Raw genomic sequence first — 21,419 nt, 5'->3', positions numbered from 1 at the left:
TTGTTCACTACTTGCTCTTTAGCACTTAGTATGTTAATAATCACTGCCTTTTGTAGAATGTAATATAATATTTTTTGTGTTAAGATAAATTGACAAAGATATAGACAGTAATATAGTATAATGTTGAGATGGGCACATTAGATGTAGTAACAAAAATAATTCTGTGTCTTTTTACGTTTCATATTATGGCATAATGGTTGTATAATTATTATACAACATTTTGTGCTGTTGGCATTTTTTATGCATTTGAAAGCATTTAAAACTCAAACTTGTGTTTCAGCTAACAGTATCTCCCATAAACCTCAAGCTAAGTTTTTTATGAAAAAGTGTTTAGCTGAAATCATGATAACGAAGTGAAATATAACAATGATTTTTGGGCATTCTTGGACTGCATTTTCCTACTTAGACTTGCTGGCAGAAGAGAGGGAGGGAAGACATGAAGAAAGGACGGGTCAAATGGATGAGCTGGGTCAGGCTAGATGTCAAGAGTGACAGTAGCCATAAGTATTTCCCTACATCCCTAGGTTGAAAGAAGTTTGGATTCAGTACATCTTCAGATAGTTTAGTGTCTGCACACTGAATGTTGGCCAGCATGACCAGTAAGGACTGTTTTCTTATTGGGCAACTATAAAATCTAACAACATTGAATATTGGGTACACATATTGACCAGGCAACTTGGTTGCATTATGAAATACTTAAGTGATAACTTTATCATGCAGATATATTCAGAGAGGATTGATGTGACTTGCATTCTGTTGTGAAAAAGAGTTTCTGAAAACTGACTGTAGTTGGTATGCAACATTTAAAGACAGCATGCTTAAATATCTTGGATTTTGCAAAACCAACCAACTTATATAAGTAGGAATTGGCTGGAATAAGGTAACATTCTCTGATATTTGAAAAATAAAATCAAAACCCTAATTTGGTGCTTTTACATGTGTGTCTGAATTTTTAAGAAACACTAAAAAATAAGAAAATGAAAACAATGAATTGACATATGGGCCACATAGTCATTCATTTTTTGGATTGATTCATGCTAAATATTTTTATATTAGCCTTCAGCAAAAAGTGACAATTAAATCTAATTTGTGTAGAAGTAAATCTCATTCCCAGGAAATTTCAATAATTATTTAAAACATCCATACTTTAATAGAGTGGTTTATCTTCCAGAAGTATATAATTGACTAAAAGCTCACATTTCCCTAAGAAAAAATGATAACCCTGGTTTCCATGGTTTTCTTACTCCTAACACTTGATCCACCCAGGTACCATGCGATTCTAATCAAATTGCCTCCTCTCCACAAGAGTTTTATCTGATATCACAAGAAACCAAATCAGATTTCTCCAGTATGAGTCCTAAAAATAATGGAAATAATGAAGGAAAAAGCAAAGCCATTTACTACAGAAATTATTTTCTGTCTCTCCAGGGAAGCTATCGGCCTTATCTGTGAAGCTGTGCCAGGAGCGAAAGGAGCCTTTAAAAAAAGAAAGGTATTTATCTTGTTTTCCTAATAACAGAAAAAGCTATTGTGGAACAGACAAAATCCAATCAAGTCCAGAATTATTTACAAACAATGGTCACGTAATTGCCTATGGAGAGCAGGACATCCATATCACATTACCCAGCAATTAATACAAAAACTTACACCATGTGTGTGTGTATAAGTTGACCTTATGTATCTCCAGAGTCATGGTCCAACACTCAAATCAGTACACTACACTCAGATACCCATACTTCATGTATTTTTCACAGTTAATTTTATAAGAACAAGTACATAGTTTAAAGCTATGGAGAGTTTTTTTCTGCCTATTCTTCAGCCTGGAAAAACTTGAAGAGGTTTGTTAGAGTCTAGGCTTTTCTTTTATAGTAGCACTCTCTTTGTAGCAAAACAATTGACTAATATATTCTAAGTAAATTGCATTTTAAAATTATTTACAATATATGTTTTGTTCCTAGAGTAACAAAATAACTTTAAATCTGTAAAAGGCAAGTTAATAGATCCACCTTGACTCCCTATTTTTGGGGAATGATGGGATAAAATAATAAAGTAACAAATAAAGTTGCCCCCCCCCCCAATATTTTTTTCTCCAAAAAAACAAGAAAAAATGTTTTTCTCTCCATGACTTCAATGTTATATCTCTGGTCAGGAAGTACCCAAAACCAAGTTTCACACATGATGATAGAGTAGAGTCCCATGTGATCTTCTGAATGTGACAATCAGCCCATAGTTTAGTTCTTATATCATAACTGAATCATAATATCAGTGCATTCTCTGTGCATAATGTTTTTGATTCTCTGGTTCTCCTTTGTTCAAATGGGCTATGCTTGGGCTAGGGTCAATGATCTTTCACTAGTCTGAAATATCAGTTGTTAATATGCTTAATGATTTCAAGTACATATGTTCAGATATCTTCCCTCGATACCCAAGTGGATTACTATAAGCAATTGTGTCATGTAGGGCTTTTAGATATAGACTGACATCCTTTTAGTGAGTTATACAGGTATATAACTTATTTCTCATAATTCACTTTTTTGGTCATTACATTATTCTACCAACAGCACAATCCACAGTCTGAGAAGATTACATTGTTCTACTGACAACACAACAGCCAGACTCCCTCCCAACCACCTCTTTGCCCCTGCAGCCCATGGTCATTAATTTTAGTCCCTGCAGCCCCATGGCCTATAATCTAGAGTCCAATGGGAGATAATTTCAGTTTAACTGGACACTCTTATCTTTGACTTTTCATATTCAAATAGAAACATTTCTTTTGGAGGACATTTTCAATGAGAAGTTGAGGACTGGAATTTATCAAGTAATGTGGCCGTGTTTGTCAAGGCTTATATGATGTGTTTTCACTGAAAAAAGGAACATTCTTCCATTTGGCTATACATTGTAGTGAGATTTCATTTTCAACATTTATTTTGTCTTTGTGTTCAGTGTGTTAGTGAAGGTTAATTATCGTATGTGTTATCTCACATCTTATGTGCCCTTCATTGTTAATAGTCACCTTGTTGAACTGGTTCATCTTCTAACTTGGGATGATACTTTTTTTTTGCTTCAGGTTGGGGATGGGGAGGAATGGCAACTCTCTCTCCCCTACAGTGTTGTCACCCATCTTGAGCAGCCACCCACCTACCTGATGCCTTGCTTTGAAAACCCCTCGAAAGGAAGCATCAGAAAGTCAGGCCTTCTAGAAAGTCCAGCTAACTACTTGTGGGCTGCAGCATTGTAGACCAATGCAGCTCTCCTGTCAGTTTATCTACAGATGTCTTGCGATTCCTTGATGACTACTAGGTCCAGTTGGCTTGTTATGTGACATGAGGTAACAAGAAGTAGAGCAAGAAAAATGATGGGGCAGCTGAGATGAATGAAATGTCCAGAGCTGGACAATAAGGATTCACTAGATTTAGCTAACACATTCCAGAGTAGATCACTTCTTCTTTAAGAGCTGAAACTAATAGAAAACTGAAATAAAAACACACAGAGATCTGATGGGTGAGGGAAGAAGAAGGAGTGATGTACTCCAATAGAACATCTCTTTAGAAACATCTAGCAATGCCTTTCGTTCCACATTGGACTTTTTCTCCCAATTTTAAGTCTTTTATTTGTGGTATGGTAGCACCATGTGGTCCCAAGGCCTCACTCTAAAATGGAGGTCACCTTCAGGAGAAGACATGGCAGGGAAGGGATGTGACAACAGGAAATGGGAATGATAGCAGGCCATTTTGTATCAGCCCTATATTCCATCATTAAACAGCTAAAGTATTTTCAGAGTGGATTTTCTTCCACTTACCATTAATTTCTATCACCCACATCCCACTGCTTCGTTGCTCTCATTTTCTCAGAATATTAATACAGGTTGAAATGATTTGAGTGGGAACATTTGTCAGTGGCCTGGATCACCTTAATGTTTCAAATGGAAAAGCTATTTCTCAGCAGGATGACCAGGCAAGACTGCTATGGATTTCCCAGGAATTTTAGAATACTATTATTGCAGGGATAGACTAAGGAAACTCTAATTTTTAATAATCATAGAAATGAGCAACCAGAGGTAACTGGTATTAACCACTTTTCCACCACATGTGTGATAGTCTTTTTGCTGCTAAATTCTTAAAATTCCTTTACAGATCTTCCAAATCATATAATCAAATAGGAATGCAAGCAATATAAAATAGTGTGAGGTAAAAAAATAACATTACAAACTATAATTAAAATTGAAACAGAAAATAGAGTACATGCCATTCTGCTGCTCATATGGAGACGTATTACATTTAACAGGAAGATGTATAATCCTAATTATCACCAATGCTACTGTTGATTGACATATTATAGTTACTGGGAGTCATTCTGAATTTTTATCTGGGAGCTGTAAGTCATTTTGTCTGGATCAGCTTACAACTTGATGTTTTTTTCTGCCCGTGAAAAAGAACCAAATTTTTGTATTTTTCTTCCTTGTAGCCCTTTTTCTTCATCTTAAGTCAACACTTGTTTCTTACTAGCTAGATGAAAGCAGCTGCACATTTCTGGTCTAAATGTCAGAGCCCTGACTAGTAAAAACCAAAGGCTTCAATTTATCTCGCATGGAATGAAGTGTCATCAGGTGTCAACAGAAAACTGATAGGTGTGATTTTTGCTTTGGCAGCCACCAAGTAAAGTTCTCTCTAGTATCCTGGGGAAGTGCAACCTTCAGTTTGCAGGAATGAATATAACTCTGAATATATCTACCACTAGTTTAAACCTGATGACACCTGATTCTAAACAGGTCAGTATGCTCTAATTCCTGCTTGTCCTGATTGATGTTCCATGATATCTGTTGCCTGCTACCTGCCAAGTTATTTCTGTTCTTTGTGCTTTCATAATTTTGTAAAAATGTATGTTTGAGGAGTCTACTTCAAGTCAATGCAACTAAATGTATGAGTATTCTACCTAGTTCCTTCCTTGTGCTTCCACCATTGGAGTTTGAGGGCACTGTATTTGTAAGATGTGCACTTATTAGCACTTCCCATTTTGCCATTTCAAAACAATAAACATATTTTCTGCAACATTTGGTTAATAAAACTATTTTCTGATATTTATTGCTTTCAGAGTTGCCTTTTATGATATGTTTTCACTCTAGATTAAAACATACATAACAGTTGTGGGTGATTTTACTGCTGTTTCTATTTTGGGTTCTGCTCTTACTCCACATAATTAAATGGATCAATAGTAAAAGAAAAAAAAAAGCTGAATAGTCTGCACACAACACTCATATTAATCTTTTCTAAATTATCTATAGATTATAGCAAATCATCATATGCAGTCTATTTCCTTTGCCTCTGGAGTAGATGTGGTAAGTATCCTTTTAAAATATACTAATAGTTATTGATATAAAAAGATAGCCTTAAGTTATTCAGGAAATATTGCTAGTTAATATTTTGTCATTAAATGCTACACAAAGCCACCGGGAATCCAAGGCATTACAACTCCATTTCAATTGAGCATTCTTGTGTAGTGTAAGTAGAATAGTAAATCTGTTCTAGGTTTCAGTGTCATTACTAAAGGAGCTATTGAAGAAGGAAATAACACCTTTAGTATTTTGGATACATACTTTACAGTTACAGTAGAGTCTCACTCATCCAAGCCTCGCTTATCCAAGCTTCTGGATAATCCAAGCCATTTTTGTAGTCAATGTTTTCAATATATCATGATATTTTGGTGCTACATTTGTAAATACAGTAATTACAACATAACATTACTGCGTATTGAACTACTTTTTCTGTCAAATTTGTTGTATAACATGATGTTTTGGCACTTAATTTGTAAAATCATAACCTAATTTGATGTTTAATAGGCTTTTCCTTAATCTCTCCTTATTATCCAAGATATTCGCTTATCCAAGCTTCTGCCGGCCCGTTTAGCTTGGATAAGTGAGACTCTACTGTACTACTAAAACCCAGAATAGATGCACATAGTTTTGACATAGACATCACCAGCCATCACTGTGACGCCTTAACACAGAGTATTTGGGGGGGGGGGGGGAGGGCTGGATTATAGTTTGAAAAAAACATGAATGAATTCCTATGCACACTGTACACATCATATTCGTAATGCAATAAATAAATAAATCACGAAATAATACAATATTTAAAATGAAGAACAATTTTAACCAACATGAACTTATCACTATTTCAGTAGGAAATATGGGCTTGCTTTGGGCTGATGAGATCGCCAAGTTAATTAGGATTCTTGTTGTTGTTGTTGTTGTGTGCCTGTAAATTCTTGCAGACTTAGAGTGACCCTATGTATAAAGTTTAGGGCGGAGGGCAAGTAAATGACCTTGGAGGGCCACATCCTGCCCATGGACCTTAGTTTGGGGAACCCTGCCTTAATATAATCCCAAAATTATGAATTTAAGGCAATGTTTTTTAATATAAGGAGCCTTTGGTGGTGCAGCAGATTAAATCACTGAGCTGAAGAACTTGCTAACCAAAAGGTCGGTGGTTCAAGTCCAGGGAGCTGTTTGAGCTCCTGCTGTTAGCCCCAACCTAGCAGTTTGAAAACATGCAAATGTGAGTAGATCAATTGGTACCGCTTCTGCGGGAAGGTAACGGCACTCCATGCAGTCATGCCGGCCACATGATCTTGTCTACAGACAATGCCGGCTCTTTGGCTTAGAAATGGAGATGAGCACCACCCCCCAGAGTTGGACACAACTAGACTTAATGTCAAGGGAAAACCTTTACCTTTACTTTCCAATATAACTGCATGGATGATTTCTTAACAGCCTAACCATTAATTGATGCTTTCCTATATTTCAAATAGATAGTTTTGGTTTTAAGCAGAAATGTTGTTTACCGGTAGCATCTGCATTCTCTCTTTTTTGTACTTTTATTCTTCATCCCAACCTCAGTTTCTGAAATACAGCAGCGTAGTGCAATTCATTATCATAAGTTACCAGGTAGTAGGCAGCAGAGTAGTCAGATTTGTTGTAACTTCGAATCCTTAGGGCTAAATTTACATAGGCATCTTTCACCATGATGACACCTGTCAACTTTCAGCTGAAAAGTTTTGTGTGAATTGACATCAGATGATACACAATTTTCCTCTCTAGTGCTTTGTCAGTGATGGTTCATTTATAACTCTTTGTTTATTGCTCGTTGACTGTATCATCATGTGAAAAACTGCATTATTCTGGCAGGTGTGAAACATGTTCACCTTCATCTCTTGTTACTCTTGTCTCTCCCTGTCCATGCTTCAAGTTAAGTGAGATGTACAAAAATGATTTAGGAAATAACAATATTGATTATAACACATGTAATGAACTGATTGGGTAATCTGAGTACTCAAGTTCTGATTTGGAAACTGACAACTCACGACTGTTCTTGGAAACAAGACAGACCAGACAAACTCATTTGCAGGACTCCTAAAAGCCTGGGCTTCTGCTTTCTTCCTTAATGCTAGAAAATGACTAGCACAAGGCTGCATCTACACTACAATATAAAATCCAGATTATCTGCTTTGAACTGGATTATTTAGCAGTGTAGAAACAGCCTGAAATAGTTGCTATGGTTACTTTCCCAATATTATTAAGGCATAGCATTCAGTAATCTGTGCTATAAGAAGAACAAGGTTAACATATTAAGCATCTAGTCCAGTGGTTCTCAGCTTGGGGTCCCCAGTTGTTTTTGGCCTACAACTCCCAGAAATCCCAGCCCGTTTATCATCTATTAGGATTTCTGGGAGTTGAAGGACAAAAACATCAGAGGACCCCAGGTTGAGAACCACTGATCTAGTCATTTTCAGCATTTTATGGGCAAGGATGAAGGGTGTCAACTGGCCATTTTGTTCCTAAAATAAGCATCCATGTAAACAGGCAGTATACTTATGAACACCAGATAGATTGTGTTGATCAAAATGTTGCTTTTAGTTTATACTCTGTTCATGAGCTTTGGGAGATATCTGATGAAGTAGATATCATTCACACATTTCACACAGTGCTTTAAAAAAGCATTGAACAAACATTCTGAAAAAGTATGATTACTTTCCCCCAGTAAGAAAACATGTCTTGGTTCAAAATATAAGATTTGTAGAAAAAGCGGCAAGACTTCATCTTGGGTTCATTCACTCATGTTACTGCTCTTTCCCTCTCTCCAAACATAAAGCTTTTGGCTGCAGTTTAAAACAGACTGCAGGGATAACTAAATATGACACTAAATGTGTTGCCTGTAGCATCATGTGAAATCAGAAGCATAAAACAGGAAAATATGATTTCATCCTTACTGCCTTTACTGTGATCTTGTCAAGTCATACTGCAATTAATGACAACCAAAACGAGTCCCTTTAATGCTGGAGCTAATGCGTTAAATGTTGCGTGAAAATAGGCCCCACAATTTTCTGGTTCAACGAAGTATGCCTGAACTGTACAACTCAACTACAGTTCAAACTCTGCATCATATCCTGCTTAACAAATCAAGATAAAAAGCATAGCTTGATCTTGATTGGATACTTTGATTTGCTAACTTTGGTTTGTATAAACTTCATTTTTCTTCATTCAGATGAAACCTTTCGCTGTTTGCTAAAATTGCTGAACTTTATATTTCTTCTCCTCATACATAAATGGGAGGAGCAGATGAATCTGAGATTTGCACTTATTCATTCTCTTATTTAAAGACAAAACCACTGTCTCTCAAATGGGCCACTGTGGTCTGAGTGCTCAGAAATACAGGCTTCTGTCATTGTAATTTCATAGAGACTTAGGTTACTATTTTATGTATCTTTGGCTGGAGGTAAACCCTATTTAACATTATGGGATTTATGTTAGAATATAAATAAAAAATAGAAAACAAGGGCATTACCTTAAAATAAGAATAAAATGTGCTACTAATTATACCTTGAACACTGTAAATATTTCATAAATATTTACAATGACAGCGTATTTTAATGGCATCTTGTTCTCTGAATCAATCATTCCATGATTAGAATGAACACCATTATTTTGCAGGGCTGTCTGTGCAGAGGTTTTTGGTCTCTCTACCTAGGTAATTTATCTGCTCTAACATCTCTCTATTTGGTTGATATTTATAACCCACTTGTAACCATGGTACCCAAGCACAGGCAACCACTGGGAAACAGATGAAAAGCAATACACCTTTGTTAGTGCATAAAAAGAACATTCCTGTAGTTATGATAGATGCTTCTCCCTTTTTTCTATCCTCCTACGTACAGGATACAACAGACTATGTTGCATATGTAGCAAAGGACCCTGTTAATCGTAGAGGTAAAGTACTACTTAATGTTTGTTTTCTTCTTCCTTTGAAAATGTAGGTTTATCAGATTCTCATTGGTCTGCACCCTGTTTTCTATTAATAATGGCTTCATTCAGAATCTGTTCAGTGTGTGCAAAATGAATTTTTTGTTTCATTATTTGTTCCATTTGTATACCAAAAAGATCACACCAAACCAGATGCGCTAGTGCTTTAAGCTTTAGAAAAAAGGAAATGCAGCAAATGGATTTTGATCATGGGCTCAGTGGTTATAATTAGGAGATTTTAGCAAGTATTTCATAATGTGTTCAAATTACAGGAAAGAAGATTCCACCTAAACATTAGAAAGAACTTCTTGACTGTAAGAGCTCTTCAGCAGCAGAACTCTCCGCCTCTGAGTGTATTGGAGGCTCCTTCTTTGGAGGCTTTTAAACAGAGGCTGGATGGCCATCTATCAGGGGTACTTTGAATGTGCTTGACTAGATGGCCTATGCGGTCTCTTCCAACTTTATGATTCTACCATGCAATTGAATAATACTGTAGTGTCCTACATGGGTCCAGAAGCCTGCAAAGAAGCCCAAGGAAAAGTGGTAGTCCTCTCTTTCTAACACAGTGGTTCTCAATCTGGGCTCTCCAGATGTTTTTGGCCTACAACTCCCAGAAATCCCAGCCAGTTTACCAGCTATTAAGATTTCTGGGAGTTGAAGGCCAAAAACATCTGGGGACCCCAGGTTGAGAACCACTGTTCTAACACACCATGCAATGCCATTTGTCAAGAAATGACCTCTCTTCCGCCTGTATTTCTTCTCCAAACACATTACCCTCTTACATCTTCCATTGTGACACATTCACTGCCTCCTAACTCAAAAATCTCTGTTGCTAAGTACATATTTTTAAATCTTAACTGGGTCAGGTACCTTTTTTTACACTGGGGAAAAAGTGTGATGGCAGGTATAAAATATTAATGCTATGGATATTTTAAGATTTATACTTTGGTTTTTTTTTTCCGGTGAACATAATCATTGTACAAAATTATCTGCAAATGATATTCTTATAACTAACTTACAAAAGACTGACTTGTACTTGCACTAGACACTAAGCTGTTTCTGGGCTATTAAGAAGCTCGGCTGTGGCTTATTTTCTAACTCAGTGGGTGTGCAACTTGGTGCCTCTTATTCTGGCCACTTGCGAGGAATCTGTAGCTCTAGATCAGTGGTTCCCAACCTTTGGGCCTCCAGGTGTTTTGGACGCCAACTCCCAGAAATCCCAGCCAGCTTACCAGCTGTTAGGAACTGTGGGAGCTGAAGTCCAAAACACCTGGAGGCCCAAAGGTTGGGAACCACTGCTTTAGATCAATTAGAAATAGCATTAATGGTTTGAAACAACATAAATAAGAAGAAATGTCCAAAGGGGCATATTAGATTGCTACATGGGCAACTTGTTTTAGGACAAGAAATTCCATTCAAACCTCCATTTTTATGTGGTGAGCATCCATGTGAAATTACTGATTGCATAAGCTACATAGAGAAAAAAAGGTATACAGTTCTAGAATGGACTTTTCTAAGGACATACTCTTAAATGTTTTTCTCCCATCACAACTAGCAACAATATCTAGAGGGCCAAATGATACGAGTCCTTAGCAGCGAAATCAACAAGACTCCTGGGAAAGATCCAGAGCCAATGTTTGCAAGCCAGCAGTTTATTTCTCCATCTGATATACAGTAGAGTCTCACATATCCCAACCTTCGCTTATCCAACGTTCTGTATTATCCAACGCAGTTTGCATTTTAGTAGTCAATGTTTTTGTATTCAATTTTTCAATACATTGCGAAGTTTTGGTGCTAAATTTGTAAATACAGTAATTATTACATAACGTTATTGTGTATTGAACTGCTTTTTCTGTCCATTTTTTGTAAAACATGATGTTTTGGTGCTTACTTTGTAAAATCATAACGTAATTTGACATTTAATAGGCTTTTCCTTAATCCCTCCTTATTATCCAACATTTTTGCTTATCCAACATTCTGCTGGCCCGTTTATGTTGGATAAGTGAGACTCTACTGTATTTAAAAAAAACAAGTTACCTATGCCAAATCTGTGTTTCTAAAAATTGTTGGGTGTTTTAATTGTTAAAAGATTCTTTGTTGTTATTGCATCAGCTATATAAAGAAAAAAGATATACAGTTTTAGAATGGACTTCTCCAAGGATATGCTCTCAAATGCATTTCTCTCATCATAACTAGCATGCCATATCCTGGAATGCTGCGATGGCCTGGCCCAAGATATTATCAGCACTATAGGGCAAGCTTTTGAACTTCGTTTTAAGCAATATTTGCAGTGTCCCTCCAAGATTCCTGCTCTTCATGATAGGTGAGTATTATTTTTTATTATTCAGTAGAAGTGTTGTTTTCCTTGAGAAAAAGGTTGAGCTTATTTGTGCAAGAGCAGGCTAAAAATATTTAAAAGTTGTTTGGATGCTGCAAAGGATTTATATCAGAGATTGACAGCTGTGGAAGGATAAGGGCTGCAGCCCCTAGGAGATATTGTAGGACTTGAGCCTCATTGCATTACTGCACTTTGTCCATAGCGGCATTATAGGGGCAGCTAGCACATGTGTCATCCCAAACCTTGAACTTTTCTGCAACAAGGAACATAGTATTGTTACATATGGAGCATACGGAGTGGAGGAGGAGTAATACATCTCAATATGTAAAGCCGTCAGATACTGGAAATCCACCTTGGTGCTGTTATCCAGTATAATTCTTTTAAAAATCATTCATTTAAGGCAGTTATTAGACTACTTTACAGTACCATCATAATCAACACATAATCTACACATAAAAATATTAAGAATAAGGGCAACAGATCTAGTCAGTTACTGAAAACTCTTGCCTGTCACTGTATACTATAGAGGGGAAAATTGTCAAGAGTCAGACGCCAATTAACAAATAAAACAGAGTTTATTCAGGAGATAGGCCAAAAAGTAAACATAAACACAGAAGATAGCTTTAAACACTTAACTATCAATGATTAAAAAGCAGTCCAAACAAAAATATATATCAAAAGTATGTTTTAGCAAGCCAACCGGATTATCCACGCAAGTATTAAGATAAAACTAAAAAGATGCTTCAATTCAGCTTCAAAAACAAATTGAGTTGGCTTATAAAAATAGACAAAACAAACAAGGACTTGGAACCTTCCAAAAACCTTCCAAAAGTTACAATTAGTAGCTTAAATCCGGAACAGGAAAATAAAGCCAAGGAAAAACAAACTTAGAGCCGGTGCAAAAGGCACTTTGGGTCCAAGCCCTTACTGTGGCAGCCAGCCGGCTCTGTGGAATTAAAGGGACAGTTCCCAAAAGAATCTCCAAACTGGTCTGAGAACAAATAAACAAGAACTGCAGCAAACTGCTTCAACGATGCCGAAAATGCCAAAAGCTCCAAGGGAAAGGCGAAGAGGCATCGTCAGGGTGATCCAGGGTCAGGACAGGAGACAGCAGCAGGGTCAGGAGGGCAAGCCAGTGGTCAAGAGCCATTAGTAGTCATCCATCAAAGGGCGAAGGCAGAAGCAAGGTTGAGTAACAGTCCAGGGTCCAAAAGGGTGCAGTCATCAAAACCAGGTCCACGAAATGGCACAAAGAGCCAAGGCAACGATGGTAACAGCAGCTAGAAATAGTAATCAGGGTGCAGTCCAGGGAAACTCACACAGTTCCAGCCCTCCGTTGCAGAGCAATCCCAGATAACTTACATCAGAAGCAAAGTCCCAGTCTTCTTGAACGAACAGAAATCCCAATGGCGCTTCAGCAACACCTTGCCACACGCAAAGTGAAGTGACCAAACATTCCCAATTTATTCCCCTTCCTCTTGGGTGTCCAAACACTCACACCCAAACAACAGGTGTCCCAGATCTTACTCAGAATCAGAACTCCACACAGCTAGAGCTCGTGGATCAGGAGTGCCTAATTGCTCATCGGAGTTCCAATCATCCTGCTCATACTCAACCCCATGCACACTTAAAGAACCATCCTCCCTTCTCCAAGCATCCCAAGTGGGATCTGCTCCTGAAGATACCCCAGGTTCAGTAGTATCCATAGGCCCCAATTCCCCAGACATCTCCGGTGGCCGTGCCCATTCAGGGCCCACTTCCCCAGCCACCACCTGTTCACCAGCATCCATTTCTTCCCCAAACTCCCCATCTGAATCTTCCTCAGAAGATTCCCCATTGAGCTCTCTAATCCTTTTCCTGTGCAACTCCTCCAATGAGCCCTCCTCGTGAGGGTTTTTCCTTCCTCTTCTAATCCCACCACCATCATCCATAATCCCCGAAGGCGCAGTCACTACAAAAATGGAAGGCCAAATTACAACCCTCAGAGGATAACCCTCATTGGATAATGTTTAAAAATGTCACACTGTTATAATTATGAAAAAAACATTATAATTGACTTATAATCTTACTCTGGAAATGCCTTGTTCAATTGGAAATCATTGACCCAGTTTGAGTACTTCATCATGTTTATAGCTAGACACAAAGTTCTGTAGTTGATAAGAATAAAGGGTAGTGTTTTTTAAGGAAACAGATGTATTTGTCCCATTTTATCTTTCAAATGATAAATTAACAAACAGTAGATGATAAAAATAACAGAACTCCTTCCAACAGGATGCAAAGTTTGGATGAACTTTGGATGGAAGAAGATGGTGAACCAGCAGAAAATCCCTATTACAACAGTATTCCAAACAAAATACCTCCTACTGGTGGCCTAGTTGATGTGAGGGTCAAAGCCAAGCTCCCCTGTGTTTCAGACTCTGCTCAGGTAGGCAACGCAATCTATGCTTGGTCCCATTGGTTATAATTATAGGGAAATTATTCATCCTCATTTCAAAACATGCAATAGTTGAATATTAGCATCCCTAGGTAGAATCTTGCCAACACAACATGAATCAAATGAACAAAATGCTGAAGACTACAACCGAGAAAGTTCTGTCACTAATGCCAGCCAGCCTTTTTGAACTTATTGACAGATCACTGAGTGGAACTTCTGAAGGTGATATTGAAGGAGAGGTAGATTCAGATGGGTTTAGATCTTCATTCACCTGGACATATATTCCTTCTGAATCTGAAAATGAGTGCCAATCAGCGTGAGCAATTATGATATTGGTAGTTTAATGTATGAACCCTTTTCTAATAATTCCTACCATGGAATTTTCCCTTTTCATAGCTGCTGCATACTGGTCAAACTTTTCATTGAGAGGTCTACCATGATCCTACAATCTCAACTAACTAGTTACTTTATTTATTGTCATCTCAGGCTCTGCATGAAATTTGAAGTTTCCCTATTTACTTGCCTCAGTCTGCATCTTTACATATGCATGCAGAGAAGTAAATTGGATTTCCAGGGTTATTGTAATACTATATCTATGCATATCTGAGTGAGGTAGATGTATAAAGCAGTACTTCACATGTATTGTTCGACCTCTTCTGTATTAATTATATATGTAATCCTGTATGGACAGTTGAAATACATCTAGTAAAAAGGTGGTGGTAGAGAATTAAGGTCTATGTTAATGATCATAGTTCTTTATGTTAGCTGTGTTCATTGCCACAGCACTTCGTCTCTGTGTATGCATTTAGCTGATTGTAGTTAATGGCACTGAGTAGAAGGGTTTCATTATCACAAGTAATGAAATGAGTAATGATCCCTAAATCTGGCTTCTGTTCTTTTATTTAATTTAAAATCATTGTGAAAATCCTTGGATACAAGGTCCAACATCTTTTTCTCCTTCTCTCTCTTTTTATACTTGGTAAAAGCTTTATTAGAATGATTAGGCTGATACATTTATTCCAGGAAAGGGTGATTGAACTGACGGAGTTCCTTTTTATAGATGTAATATACCTACTTTGTCATTTAGAATTACAGGGGTTAATAAAACAGGAAAGGAGTGCAGTTTCCCTGAAGGTCATCATTACTCTCATCCTCCTACGCAAACTCATTCATAAAAGAATGCTCAGTCATAGTGTCATACATGATGAATGAACGAAGAGTGGGTTTGGGTAGAATTGCACCTGGACCAATCATTTAAAAAACCCACTGAAAATGCATTACAGTTTTTAAAGGTAGAGTTTGCATGAAGAATATTTTTACTACCGTCTTAGTCTGCATCAGCAACGGGAAGAGAGCAAACCTACTACCAGAGTCAACACATAAGAGACCTATTTGGTGATGAATGGCAACAGGGACCCAGTCGTCAAGGTAAGCTGAACACTGAAATAGCTGCAAAAATGAGTTATAGCATTACAGACAGAATAATGTGGAATGGACTTCAATCCCAAGGCTCTGTTTTACTGCATTTCTTCCACCAATAAAATAAAATGTGGAGGAAGATAAAGCAATATCTGACAAGTACGCAGATTAAATCATGTAAATAAATGAAAAAGAAAAGTTGTGTGTCGCATGTGGAGAAGCCCTAAAACAAAAAAATTGCATATTGCCTATAAAGAAAACCTAAAACAGAGATCATTTCTACAACACCCTCCACACAACATAATGAAGAAAAAAAATACTAGGAGGTAATTCATCTCTCATGATCTTTAACCTTCCTGACGGTGGTTTGTATATTGTATAAGACACACAGCATACTAAGTCTTGAAATGAGCCTGGTTTCATTAACTGCAACATCTTACTCCCATCATTAGTCTTTGTTTGGTAACTAGAATTAGGACTCAATCATAAAAGGAGACATTTTATGAAGAAGGCTCCAATTTCACAGAGTGAATGAGAGAGAGAAAAAGGACCAAAGCAAAAGCTGTTCCTGACTGTCTTAGATCAAAGAAAGACCTAACTGATAAGGTCTCTATGACATGATGGAATTTTATATCAGGGAGTTGTGACATGAATAACCACTATTCCAATGGGAAGCTTTCTAGATCAGGAGACACTTTTCTTTCAAATAAACTAGCTAGTTGTTGTCACTTGGGGCATCTGTCATAAGTATAGATGTCGGGCTAGTGATATTTTGTGCTCATGTTCGCCTTTGGGAGGAATAGCTCTTATTGTCAAAAAGTTCTTCTGAATGTTTAGGGGGAATCTCGCTTTGCTGTAGTTTGAATCCATTGCTCCATGTCACCTTTCAACCTTCTCTTCTCCAAGCTAAACATATTTGGCTACCTAAGCTGGACTTCATGTGATTCCTTTTATGACCGAAGTAGAATGTTTATAGCAATTCTACCCTGGCTATGGTGTTCAGAGCCTTTATGATATTTATTTATTTTATATACGGCTCTTCTCCCCCAGGGGGATCCAGAGCGGTCTTAAACAATGGCAGAATTAGATGCCACATATAATACAAATGTAGAAAACCAAACATAAAACACAGTTTAAAAGCTGGTATCCAAATCCAATTAAAACAATAAAAACTATGTGACCATTACAACAGGAGAAGTAGAATTGAGCCAAAAGTCAGAGCCAGTCCTTGTTCAACTTCATATTAATCCACAGAATCCATCAGGTCATATCAACCCATATCCTAGAATGGGCCAAAAGCTTGGTCCCACATCCAGGTCTTCAGCTGCTTCCTAAAAGACATGAGTGTGGGGGCTTCCCTAATCTCCCTTGGCAAGCAGTTCCACAGCCACAAAGCCACCACTGAAAAAGCCCTGTCTCTCTTCCTTGCCAACTGCACCTGTGACAGCGGTGGGACCGAGATCAGGACCCCACTTGAAGATCTTAATCTGCAGGACGGCTCGTCCCCAAATTATGAACAATTTGTAGATTTGTTCTTAAGTCAAATTTGTATGTAAGTCGAAACAGGTACTTTAAAAATGCCATGTGTGTATATACACACACACTCACACACAAGCTTTGGATAGCATCGGGAAGGGTAACACCCTTTCGTAACTTGGGAATTGATCTGTTGTATTTGTTTTAAGGTCACCATAAGCTGGAAATGACTTTTACAAAATGCTAACCAGCATGATACAGTGATCTGAATGTTAGACCATGACTCTAAAAACCAGGGCCCAAATCCCTGCTTGTCCTTGAAAACCTGCTGGGTGACCTTGAGTAAGTCTCTCAGCCCCAGGCAAAGGCAAACTCCTCTCTGAACAAATGTTGTTGCCATAAGTCGGAGTTGACTTGAAGGTGCACAATATCATCATCAGCAATGGCCTTCATGCTTATGTCAGCAGCAGCCGGACCCTGCAATTTTTTTCCCTGCTGGTTGCTGCTTGATAGTGGTAACCAGGGCCGTAGCCAGAAAAAAATTTCGGGAGGGGTTTTGAAAATTTCGAGGGGGGGGGGGTTGAACCCCTAGCACATACCCCTCCCCCTACAAACCTGTCAATATCTGCTTGAGATAGTGCCTGGAGGGACTCTTAATGTTTTGCATCTCATAGACTTAGCATGGGGATTTGGTTAACCAGTTAAAATTCATGAGTAAACGAGATTTTTTTTATAACTTGAAAATTTTTTGGGGGGGGGTTGAACCCCTAACCCCCCCCCCCCCCCCCGCTCGCTACAGGCCTGGTGGTAACCCAGAGTTGGAGAGCTGTACCAGAAAAAGCTCTCTCTCAGGTAAAAAGCTTTAAGAAAACTCACCCAACTTGTAGACCTGTGCAAACTCTTTAATAGTTTGTTATCCAAGTACTAATTAGGCCTAACCATGCTTAGCTTCTCAAACCAGACAAGGTTAGTATGATCAGGGTGGTGTAGTGGTAGATTAATTACTGTAATATGCTGTTAAGTACAGTAATGATCACTTTCATGAATTGCCCTTTCATTGCCCCTTTAATGAATTACAATAAAAATCCCTATTTCACATCCTGTTCTGGCATAGGGCAAGAGGCATTGACCTCACATATACTGTAAATCAAAGACAGTTTTGAGAGCTAAAATTATGGATTTTGATATGACCTGTGGATAAGTTGAAGGTCATTCCATCTAGAAGAAAAAGCACCAGTGCTGTCAGAGGGCCAGTTGTTCCCAGTTGCAGCCTCAGTTTCTCTTCTCAGATTTCAGTAAGGCCAGAAGCAGCCCCACCATGGAAAGAGGAGAGGAGAGTCAGTGCTTCTTTTAGGTTGTCCTAGGATGGACTAACTTTTGCCTTTTCACTGCTCTACTCAGTGAAAAAGGAGATGATTCCTTTTTAAATAAATGTTATAGTACAGCACTCAATTTGACCTATGGATAAGTCAACCTGGGTTTTTTGGGGTTGATTTCTTGGCTTAAATGTCTAGACTTATACATGAGTATATAGGTTAATCCAAGTCCCTTAATTAATTGTCGATGTATGTACCTTCATGTGGTCTGTCAAATTATGGTGACACTATGAATTTCATAGGATTTGGGGGGTGGGCATAGAATACACAGAAGTGATTTTGCTAGTTTCTTCATCTGAAATATAGTTTACAACACCCTATATTTGTTAGAGGTCTTTTATCAAAATACTAACCTAAACTGAATGTGCATATTGGTACAATCCCACTGACTTCAGCATCTCCTCCTCCTCTATTTATTTTTTCCCAAGGCAAATCTTCAGAAAGTAAAACAAATACGAATAAAAAGATTAGAAAGGTTATTTTTATAATATAGTTACAATCCCATCTATATAATATTTAAAAGTTCAAAACATCTCCATTACAGGAAACAAAAATCAAATCAGCACATTAATAAAAGCAATTTTACTTTGCTATTCATCGGTATAAAAGAGTTCTGTTGATTTTCACAGGGTCTTTGGATATGTGTAGCATGCCAGAAGGAAAATCTAATATGACCTCACCAGGAGAGATGCCAACATATGTGAATACAAAACACATAAATATGGAAACTCTGCAGGCTCTTCAGGCAGAAGCTGAACTTCTGCTTAGTGGAACAACCGAAAGTACCAAAGATTGCAGCCCAGCAAAAGATCTTTTTGACATGAGTAAGTTCCTCTTTAAAAACTTATTTTGAATTGGGATCTCTCTTATCTTTCATAATTGAATGTACTTTCAACAGTTAACAGAGGAAGTGAAAAGGATCAATGTAATGCCCTTATAAAGGGATGTATCCAGGGCAGGTGCAGCATATCACGAGCTCATTAGTTTAATGTCTCTTCTGTAGAAATTGGTAGAAAGTATTATTGAAGATAAAATTATCAAACACATAGAAGTATGAATCAACATAAGTTCTTGTGGGATAAGTCCTAACTCTATCACCCTTTAGAATTACTTGAAAGTATCAAGAAACATGTGGATTAGGTACTTCATTAGACACTGGTCTCTTTCAGATTGTTCTAATGAAGTGTGACCTCTCACAGTGTTGCTCTTTAGGTTCTGCCAGGTTTTGCAAGCTTCTGTTTCTGCTCATTTTATTCCTTTGGGAGGGCTATTTCTAACAATACCTTAGATATGCATTAGGGTTCTTCCAAGGTTTGTTAAACTGAGGGATGGTTTATTCTCATGGTGCTTAAAATTAGGATAGTAATTTTATAGTGAAAAAGTGCAATTTCATCAATGCACTGAAGCACTCTCCTTTGAAGATCACCTTTCCCCCTAATATGTGCTGGAGTTAAAAAAAATTAATGGTGAAAATAAAACAGGTCAACTGATGCTGGAAATTGCAAGAAAACACTCTAGGACTGACACAAGCATTTGGCGTATGATTATTAGTGGCTCTATCTGTTAAAATTGTCATTAAGAAGGACTTTAAAAGTGGTCTGAAAATTGCAGTCAAGAGGAGACAGCAATGGCTGATGGGATTCAGGCTGTTATTCAGGCTACGTACTGGGAAATAGCCCCTTAGGTTTAGAACTGAGTTTTCAATCTCTTTCTGGCTTTTATAAAACTATCTCTGCTTCTTATACATTGGCAAAACAAATTGGAGTGGAGCAAGGACTTTCTGAGAGAGGAAGACTACCTTTAGGTCCAAATTTATTTTGCTACTATTGGTGAATATCATGGGTTTTCCTAGGTTAAATCAGCTTTACCCTGCTTCTTGTAAAGTTGGGGGATTCTTTGGAGCATATTGGAAACACTGGAGCATCGCATGGATTTGAGACAGTGTGAACAGCTGGATTGGATCCAATTTGGACTAGTCCATTATCCAGACTGATTTGCCACCATCGCCCTTTTTTTGGGGCTCATTTCCAGTCACCTCTGCTGAAGTCAGAACGGGTTACCTGCAATGGCAAGAATGTCACACACAGCTCTGTATGTGGCTATGAGGAATGTGTGAGGCGACAGCAGGTCCAATGCAGTCTTGGTATGGTTGGACCACGTGGATACTAATGATGTTTTAGTGGGTTTGGCCAGATGTATGCGGCCACTTTCAGGGCCAGTCTGGACCATTTGTGCTCTGCATTAGCCATGGATTTACCATCTAGTGTGTATTTGCCCTTAGACATTTTACTTGTCATAAAAAATGGGTGGTGGATATTTATATTTTTGAAGTTTACTGGACATAGTCAATAGGAAATAGAATGACCTGACTAAAGTTGAACAAGTTGAACACTAGTTGATTTCAGTGGAAGAAGGCAACTGAAGGCTGTATTTTTATCGTCTTGTAATTAAAGTGTCTGGATTGTGAATTACTGCATGTGTCACTAATTGACATGTGTTATTTTCCCTTTCTACTAGGTCCATTTGAAGATGCCCTCAAGAACCAAACACCTGGGCCCATTTTGAACAAGGCTACCTCAGTTGAATGTACCAGTCCTCTTCTGTCCAGAGCAGCTGGTGCAGCAGTAGCAGAAGAACTGAGCACAGAACCCTGGTATCAAGGAGAAATGACTAGAAAAGAAGCAGAACAGCTGTTAAAGAAATGCGGAGATTTCTTGGTTCGGAAAAGTACTTCCAACCCAGGTTCCTATGTGCTGACTGGGCTACATAATGGGCAGGCCAAACATCTCCTCTTGGTGGACCCTGAAGGAACTGTAAGTATTTAAGATAAGGAGGAGCTCTTTTCCTTCTGATTCTGTTTACATAGAATCATAGAATCGTAGAGTTGGAAGAGACCTCACGGGCCATCCAGTCCAACCCCCTGCAAGAAGCAGGAAAATCTCATTCAAAGCACCCCCGACAGATGGCCATCCAGCCTCTGCTTAAAAGCATCCAAAGAAGGAGCCTCCACCACAGTCCGGGGCAGACAGTTCCACTGCCAAACAGCTCTCACAGTCAGGAAGTTCTTCCTGATGTTCAGGT

The 21,419-nt window shown here is 38.1% G+C and overlaps 1 protein-coding gene across 2 annotated transcripts in view; it reads left to right on the top strand.

Annotated features, from left to right (window-relative positions):
- The window catches only part of shc3 (SHC adaptor protein 3), a 54,460-nt gene that overhangs the window by 30,310 nt on the left and 2,731 nt on the right, over positions 1–21,419 (top strand). Inside the window, exons 3-11 of one of the 2 annotated variants that reach the window (XM_003216444.4) lie at positions 1,429–1,492; positions 4,649–4,768; positions 5,282–5,335; positions 9,211–9,262; positions 11,492–11,618; positions 13,905–14,058; positions 15,399–15,495; positions 18,968–19,162; positions 20,856–21,151. In XM_003216444.4, coding sequence (XP_003216492.1) covers positions 1,429–1,492; positions 4,649–4,768; positions 5,282–5,335; positions 9,211–9,262; positions 11,492–11,618; positions 13,905–14,058; positions 15,399–15,495; positions 18,968–19,162; positions 20,856–21,151 — 1,159 coding nt within the window. The remainder of the gene's footprint in view (positions 1–1,428; positions 1,493–4,648; positions 4,769–5,281; positions 5,336–9,210; positions 9,263–11,491; positions 11,619–13,904; positions 14,059–15,398; positions 15,496–18,967; positions 19,163–20,855; positions 21,152–21,419) is intronic. The other variant, XM_008103185.3, reaches the window with a different exon arrangement.

Source organism: Anolis carolinensis, chromosome 2, assembly GCF_035594765.1.
Source record: "Anolis carolinensis isolate JA03-04 chromosome 2, rAnoCar3.1.pri, whole genome shotgun sequence".
Lineage (NCBI taxonomy): Eukaryota > Metazoa > Chordata > Lepidosauria > Squamata > Dactyloidae > Anolis > Anolis carolinensis.
The sequence above is the reverse complement of the archived record's forward strand: the minus strand, read 5'-3'. Positions and strand labels throughout refer to the sequence as shown.